Source organism: Caloenas nicobarica, chromosome 2, assembly GCF_036013445.1.
Source record: "Caloenas nicobarica isolate bCalNic1 chromosome 2, bCalNic1.hap1, whole genome shotgun sequence".
Taxonomy (NCBI): Eukaryota; Metazoa; Chordata; class Aves; order Columbiformes; family Columbidae; genus Caloenas; species Caloenas nicobarica.
This window is the reverse complement of record NC_088246.1, coordinates 53,486,751-53,495,637: the sequence shown is the minus strand read 5'-3', so window position 1 is coordinate 53,495,637 and position 8,887 is coordinate 53,486,751. Positions and strand designations below refer to the sequence as shown.

The window sequence follows — 8,887 nt, the reverse complement described above, 5'->3', positions numbered from 1 at the left end:
ACTGATGATGGCACCATAACAAAAAAGAACGGGTCTTTGTTGTCCTTAATGACCTTGAGGGGCTGCAAGAAGCCACTGAAGTCATGAGCATGGATCCTGTAACATCACTATCAGTGTAATTTCCAGATCAAAGATCCAGCCCCCTGTTAAGAAGATCAAATACAATTTGGATTTTAGATCACAAGTCATCAAAATATGACATTAGGCAGAGTATAAAATCTTATAGTCCGATTCTCAGCTAGTTTAAATCAATGTATTCTGCTGAAGTCAATGAAATCAAACACATCACCATAAGAAAGAAATCTTTCAGTGTGCCTCAGACCTGGAAAAGTATTTTGAGAGTGTTCATAATTTTTAATACAAATATCCTGTATTTCCCACAGTCTCTCAACTTTGAGCAGTAGTAGGAACCTAATATTTACTTTCAATATATTTCTTAACATTATTTTTTATTATTAATATTTTTAAAAGGGCAACTGATAAATAATATTTTCGTAGGTACTCACAAAAATTAATAAGCAAATGCATTTGTTCCAAGATTTAAATTCCTTGTGTAATTTAAAGATTATTAAAGACTATTAAAGCTCTATAAAATAAAATAGGTACATTTACCAACTAAGGTAGGAAACTACAGACAAACCTCAGGAGATGACCAGAGGTGCAGGGGATAAGCTAAGGTAGAAAAATAATTTTAAAACAAACAAACAAGCAAAAAACCCCAAACAAACCCAAACAAAAACCCCAAAACCCAACACTAAATAAAAAATTAGTTGTAGGGAAAAATGAGTGAGCAGCCCATGACATTGGCAGACAACGGATTTTTTGTCCCTACTTCTTCCACCCATTCTTCTTCTTTCCTCCTTTTTTTTAAAAAAAGAATTTCTCCATTGCAAAACATATTAGCAGGGATGTAGTGGAAGCCAAAAATTTGAGTGAGTTCAAGAGAGGATCAGCCAAATCCCAAGACATGTGCTAACACTACCGCTATAGAAAGGGTCTGCATCACGTTGAAATGCAAACAGCTATTTTAATAGCTCCACAATTATTCACTAAATTTGTCTTTTACCCTGTTGCATAGTTACTAATACTGAAAAAGTGACTGCCATGCAAGAAACTAAACTTAAAGCACTCTAGGCTTTGAGAACACCACGGCCCATCAGCTCATGGAGGTGAAGTCTCGTAACTTACTTGTTCCAGTCAGACACCAAAAAGTTCTGATGAGGATGGCTGACCGTATTCAATAGTCACAGCTTATGCAGGAGCATAAGCTCATTTACCTTTAACTGATGCTCCAAATATTTTAAAATAATTCTTAAAGTAGGTTACTGGTTTCATTACCCTTCATAAAAACAAAAACAAACTTCCTCCAAATGTAGGTCTCTGTTTTCCTCCAATTTAATGCATGAGCAGAAATCAAATCTCACAACCACTGAAATCAGTGCAAATTTTTCAGCAAACTTCAGCAGCATCAGAAATTGTCCTAAAGTACCTTTCATAAAGCAAATGCTTCATTCTTCTAAACTATTTTTAGCAAGTGTTAGTAATGCTGCACCACAGACCCTCCCTCACAGCCACACATGTTCTTCCTGAGACTGTTCTGCAGCTGAGCTTTTTAAAAATCACCATCGTAACTGGGTACTTGATACAGGTTTTCCCTTTTTTAAAGTCTGATGAAAAGGAAAAGCTGCAAGTACTACAAAACCCCACAGACCTGCTTTCTCCTGTCAAAGAGAAAAATATTATGCATTATTAAAAAAAATAAGACTATTGCCTCTCTTGAAGTATCCATAAAGCTCTGAACATGAACTGTATGATGGCTTGTTAGCCTCAGTATTTGATCACAGGCATACCAAAAGTTCATCAATTGAATTCCAAACTCTATGAATTGATTACTGGGCAATTCCCCAAGGACAAAACATCTATTAAAAGCCAACCATAAGCCAGAAATCTCTTTCCATTTCATATGGAAAAAAAAAAAAAAAAAAGAGCGAATCCTGAAAAAAGGGGATACTAGACAGGGAAAACCTATATAGCTATAGGGCAAGGCATAACACATGTAGTGTTTTGATTTCTTTTATTTATTTCATCAGAATAGTTCAACAAACATGGGAACATTTGCAACAGCAATACTCAGGTCAGTTTTAAAGTCTTAATAACACTGAAATGCAGGTCAGCAAAAACTAAGGATGTGGGGAGGGCACTTTAGGACTTATTATTTACATACAAACATATATATTCACTCCACAGCCCCAAACAGCTACCTTAACTATGTCTGGAAGGAAACTGAAATAGTAGGCAGAAAGGAAACACATTTGTACTAAAAGAGTTAGTCACATAGTAAAACTAAAGATCACTGCAACCACAGCCATCTGAAAGGAACCTTCACTATGCATTTCATAAGCATGAAGTTATTTTAACCTGATGACTACCCTGCTCTAATCTTCAAGCATCATTAACTTTTACATCTTTTTAAAGCTTTAGGTTATTATTTTAAATGACCTACTTGTAGTGGCACCCTAAGTAGCATTCTGGAGAACACCGGTGTCCACAACTTCTACAGGACAGAGCAGTACGATTAACCACTAGATTTCTAGGGGAAGAAAAACAAAACCCACCACTTCTTGTTTACTCAAGTGAAAGGCTTATTACCTGCACTTCCAAAGCAGCAGGCTACAGGAATATTGAATACACAGCAAACTAGACCCATCTGGAATACTCTGAATTCTCAGCTCCAAGTTGCACATCTTTCCTTTCTTATTATGAAGGATTAACAGCATTTGGATGCACAGAAACTGTCTTTAGAGTGATGTCTGCAGACCTTTGAGTCAAGATCTGCTCTTTTTCTCTCCCAAGCTTGAAAAAGCCCTCTTCAGTTTAAGACTGTTTTCAAAATACCGAGTGAAGTAGAAATTAAATGCACACACCGGAACAGGTATAGAATCATGTTCACGAAAACTGCAATGCAATAGTTCTACACTGGCTAGAAATCTTTGACGTGTTCTGATGAAGACTCAAGTTATTCCTAGGAAACAAAGCCTTTGAGGCCAAAAATCAACATGATGTTCCAATCAAATCTAAGTTTAAGAAAAAATTTTTTATTGATGTATTGAAAAATGCTGGAGAAGGAAATGGGGACAGAAATGAAAACCCATTCAGTGGTATAGATTGTCACCACGCAATCCAAACATGGTAACTGCAGCTCGCATATTCAGAACAAGTGAGTCAAAAGTCACACGCTCCCTGGGATAGGGAAGGGTCTCTTTCTCCTTTAACAGCCTCAAGCAAGATCTCACTGTATTTTGAGCTAAGACGCAGTGAGCAGAAGGCAGCTGTTCTGACACATAAAGCAAGACAAAAGGATCTAGTGCAGTAACTTCTTTGCGGTCTCTCACTCCTGAGTCCCCTTCAACTCTTCTTTCTTCTGGAGACGGGAAGGCAAAGTGTGTCCTGTCCCTGGGAGCCCACACTGTATCCTGCTTGTCCATGGGAAGAGCCAGCACCTGCCATTCCTCTCCAAAGACATTTATGCACAGAGAGGAGTGGAGCAGTGGATCACAGAAGCATAAGCTGCAGTGGACATGATTTAGAATCAGTTCTTTTCTTGTCCATGATGACAAAATAAAACCAGGAATTCCTTACTTCATAGAAATTCTCCTGAAGTAGTAGTTGCTCCCAATATCTGGCAAGTTTTTAATATCACAGGAGAACAGATGCAGCCCAAAGAACATTTCCTCTAAAATACTGCTCTGAACTACACAGGCAGGCACAGGCAGCTCCCAGTGTAATTAAGTATATACAGCACCACTTGGTGGTGAAAGCAGAATCACCACTGACATGAAGGAGAAGTTTTAACACCAGCCCTCTTTTAGGTTTGGTTTTGGTTTTTAACCCCCTGAACATGAACTTGGTCTGGTCTGTCTGACCTAACTTGCCAAATATCATTCCAGTGCCTTCACTATAAGAAAGTAGAGCTACCAAGCAAAAGAAGTCGAAGAGAGCTGAACCTCAAGGCCAGCAGAATGAAAGGCTGCTGAGCAATACACAGATGCATCCACTTTGAGGAGCTTTCAGAATTCTACAGCACTCCAACACGTGGCTTCTGCTGACACAGCCTGAAGATATGTTTAAACAAATGATCCAGCTTATTATCTGCCTGTACCCCAAAGAAGAGCAACATCAGCTCATAACTGTTGTTTTCTACAGACTTGGGCCATAAACAAATGCACCAGATACAGAAAAACTAAAGACTTACAGCAGCTGAAATAGAACTATTATTTTTCCATTCCATCAACCAGTTATAAAACTACCTATCGCTTGTGCACTTACATAACAGAACACAATAACTAACAAAAAGAAAGTCTTTTATTCAGAATAAATCAGTGCGTCTTTACAAGAAGTCATGAGTTTAACATACAAAGTCAGTATTATCATTAGCAACGCACCTTTCCTGAAGAGGAACTCCTCATCTTTTATCAAATGTCAACTGCAAAAGTGTGTAAACAAAACAAAACAACCCACACCAAAATCCACCCAAACCCCAAAGCTCTGTTTAGTTTATACATATATATATATAACGTCTTCACAGATGACAACTGTTGAATTCATACTTCAGGTCCTTCCCCTCCAGGAACCAGCTATAAAAGATAAACACAATTTTCTGTTAGCGCTACGCACTTGAGTTCTACAAACCCATATGCGACAGTTCTTGTTTTACAACATTTTAGCAGATGGAGACTTCATGGTTGACCACAAAAGCGGTTTTTATATTCAATATTATCCTTCTCTCCCAACAGATGAAGTCAGTTACTGCCAAACACATGCTAAAAAGAATCTCCAAAATACAAAGAATGTTTAACAAAACAGAAATAAGTTCCTAGATAACACACATTTTGGCTTTTGTCTTCATTATTCACTTCAAGGAAACAATTCTGTCTAGAAACACTACAGCTGATTTTTAAAAGGACAAAGAACATGCTTCCTTTCATGACGCATTTCTCCAGTCACTGATTCTTCCCCAGACTGTCACTACACTGGGAAGGTGGTTTCCTCTTTTCGACTTCTATTGCTGTACACAGTCCAACAAGTAATAAAGAGCCTGAACCCTTCTACAGGCAGCAGGGAAACAGTTAGCATTGCATTTTCCTGTGAAGAAAGTAAAGAACTGACCAATGGAAAAAGAAATACAAAAGGAAAAACACGGATAAGGGAAAAAAAGGAGAGTCTCTCCTGAAACTGACATATTCTTAATAATAAGCTGAACACTTCTAGAGACAAAGAGCTGAGCTGCTTTTGGGACTGACATAAGAAAAAGCCTAAAGCACAGGTTTCCATGTGGGAAAATGTGTCCTCAAAAGACACAAGATCTAATACAGAAACATGTTGATGTCTTGCTGAAAATTTGCACTCTTAAGAATCACCAGCTTCTGCTTCAAGAGCAGCACACCACCAGCTTAACTGGATCGTAGTAATTTTTCCCCATACAAGAAGCCAGAACATGCACCATCCCTTAAGGATTAAGAACAATAAGCAGAGCATAAAGAGGCTTCAAGATTAAGTCAAGATGGCACTTGCTCAGACACACAGTGAGGAGGTGCAAGGTGGACAAGACAACGAAATGGAGATTATTCCTTCTTCATTCGCACAGAGTTGACTTAGACTCAAGTCAGTCTTATTTTTCTCTTCCCACAAAATTAGGAATGCCCTAATGTAGGAAACCCAGATTTTGTAGCCATCTACGCAGACAAGCAAAAAACTACTGTGGGACTGTTTTTCTGGTACTTAGGAAGTTGCAGAATTCAGGTTAGGGATGCATAATCACAATATTTAACTACTGCTTCAGTACTGATCTACATACATCAGCTCACGATAAACTAAAAATTGTAATGCTTCTGAATTGGTATAATCCAACAGACATCCAGATTTTCTTTCCAGAGCACGTAAAGGTACAACTCTCTGGGCATCACACGGTGTCATAATTGCCAAATGACTTGATGAGCTCATAAACATCCAAACTGCTACAAATACAACTATACATACGATAATGGATGAAATGTAGATGTATCCCACCCTACACAGTTATGCAGGCAAACACTCGTAAACTGTAGGAACCAGCCTACAGACTGGGCAACAAAGTCAGTGACTCCCTTGCACACCTGAAGACCAGAAAAGCATCCACCAAAATAAAGTTAGGGCTATGCTCCCCTCATGTTTTTGTTTGTTTGTTTTTTAACTGTAACATGTACCAAGTAAGGCAACAAGATCACTTTTCCAGCACCACTCACACACATATATGCCCCAGAAGCTACCTGAAAGTAGCTTATGTAATAGACCTGTCTGGAAAGCTCAGCTTGAAGTAGTTAACTAAATTACTGATTGGTTTACAGGCAGAAAAAATAAATGCATGCAGCCTTTTAACAATGATGACTTACCATTGTTATGTTATTTCCATTTAGCAGAATCTGGTCCAGCTTTGTGATTCTTCTGCCCTCAGGTGTAATCTCACTGAAGCAGCATTAGAAAAAGGAAGTAAGAACACATAGCCAGGGACAATGACTGCAGTGTTGATTGCAGAACTGACATAAATCTCTGTATTAAGATGACATTTGCTGGAACTAACAAATAGATTAGCCACACTGCAGTGTAATCTTGATAAATTGGCCACATGGGTCAAGAAAGCTACCTGGCAACTAAAAAGATCCATTACACTTTTCTACTCAGCGCATAAAGATTTCCCCTCTAAATCTCAGCAATTTCTTGAATACCACCAATACTCAAAATAGGTTTCAAATAGCAACATGGCATGACAAAGTAATAAATACTTATCCTTAGGCCCAATATTTTTTTTAATCTTTGCCTAGACCTTAAGGAAATGTAAAACCAAACAAACTACTGGGAAGTTCAACACACAACCCAAGCAAAATAAAGGCTACAAATTAGGAACCTGATTACAAGTATAAAACACGCAACGGCTACTCTATGACATGGCTGCGCTGAACTGATCACCCTCTATAGATTAAGTCCAAGGTACAAACAATTCAGCTGGCAAATATTCAAAACACATAAAAACATTTTGCTTACAGATCTTACAGAAAGTCTTCCCTCAGGAAACAAAAAATTAAATATCAACAACAAGCAGAAATAATACTTACAATTCTGTAACATCTTCTAGTACCATATCTGAAAATGCACTTTCAAGGAAAACAAGGCCTGGCATTTTAAAATCAAAACATCTGATGGTATTTTCATTTTATACCAAGCTGTGAATTTACGTGAAAAATAAAAGTATCAGAATAATACACTCGATCCACACAAAAGGGTTCCACCCAGTGAATTCAAACCTCTCAAAAGCGGTAAGGGAACTGAGCCAAAGCATAAAGCGGACAGCCTTAAACATTTCCATCACAGGATACTGACAAAGTCATCAAACCCTAGAAGCGTTCCAACAATTTCTTTATCGCTCTTCATCACGATATGGATGCGCGAACCTATGCATTTGTCCACGAGTTCTGTAAATAGTATAAAATAAAACGAAAGGTACAAGAGATTATTTTGTAGAACATACATTTCTTTGAACAAAAAACCCCTGACGTTGCGATGGCAAAAAAAAAGAAGTAATTGCCACAAACGATGGCTTAAAAAAAAAACAAAAAAAGAGACACGAGACGCAGCTGGAGGACCCGCCCGCACCGCCGGCCCCTCCGCCTCGGCCCGGCGGGGATTCTCCCCGTACCGGCCAGCACGGCCGGACCCGGCGGGCACACCCGCTCCCCCGGCTCCAGCTTCCCGCCAAGCGGCGGCGGCGCCCATCGCGCCACCCACAGGTGCCCACAAGCGGCCTCGCCCTCCCCGCCCGCCCGCCCGCCGGGCACAAGACGGATCGCAGGCAGCCCCGCCCGGGCACCGGGAGAGCGCGGAAGCGTCGCGGCGGCGGCGCCGGTTACCGAGCGGCAGGAGCTGAGACGGGTTGGTGGTCGCGTTGGCCGCCATGTTGGACCCAGACCCGACCAATCGCTACCGCTTCCCGCAGAGACCAAACCAGCAGTCCCGACGAGCGGATGGCAGAGCCGTCGCTCCTCCGCTCCGGCCCCGCCTCCCGGCCCCGCCCCGTGTTCCGGTAAATGCGGGAAGGAGCGGGCGTCGCGCCACGCCGGTGTTGCGGGACTCGTCCGTGTTGGCTGTGTCCCGATAGGGCGTTAAAGGAAAAACTCTTCCCGCCCCCTGCCCCTTCTTCTCCAGCCGGGCTGCCGCCGGTACAACCGGTGCAAACAGCCCGGTGGCCCCGATGTGCCACCCCACCCTTAAATCGGTCTTTTTATGTTGTGTGGAGTGTCAGGTGGAGAGTTTTAAGTGCTGTATGTCACAGGTATTTTATGTGCTGATATTTTTTTCCCCCATATTTTCTCATTAATTCACAAGAGGGTTGTCACAAGAAGGATTTTTGGAAACCTTTTACCATACATATAATTGGATAGGAGCTAAAAAAGCATTGCCTGTTCAAACACGGTTTGCATGCTTAATGCTACAGCCCTAAAGAAAATCGGTATTTCGACTTCTAGAGCCATTGCACATTCTGTAACGGGTCAGACTCCGGAAGAACTGAGCCTTAATAAGCTCTGTCCTCTGCCTAGGAGGGTGATGCTCCCTCCAGAAGTGCCCCCACCTCTCAGAGGAGGGACAGCTGCTGGGGTCACGGGGCTGCTGGCTGGGTTCTCAAACGAGCTTAGTTCCCGGGTAACTCCGAACACTTGGGCTTTCTGCTCCTGAAGTGAAATACAACTTTTGCAATCACCTGATGCTGCTGCCCTGCTGGGCTGGGCACAGGAGCCCTTGGCCGTGACCAGGACAGGGAGATGCAACGCTGGGCTTGACTCGCTGCGGAGCTGCAGGG

General features: G+C 41.3%; 1 protein-coding gene across 1 annotated transcript; it reads right to left on the bottom strand.

Annotated features, from left to right (window-relative positions):
* Positions 1–2,067: 2,067 nt before the first annotated feature.
* Positions 2,068–8,009, bottom strand: LSM5 (LSM5 homolog, U6 small nuclear RNA and mRNA degradation associated). The gene is made up of 5 exons (XM_065629165.1): positions 7,941–8,009; positions 7,410–7,505; positions 7,149–7,176; positions 6,429–6,501; positions 2,068–4,634 (listed from the first exon to the last, which is right to left on the bottom strand). Exons 1-5 carry the CDS (start codon positions 7,984–7,986, stop codon positions 4,602–4,604), a joined length of 276 nt encoding a protein of 91 aa, XP_065485237.1. The 5' UTR covers positions 7,987–8,009; the 3' UTR covers positions 2,068–4,601.
* Positions 8,010–8,887: the final 878 nt, after the last annotated feature.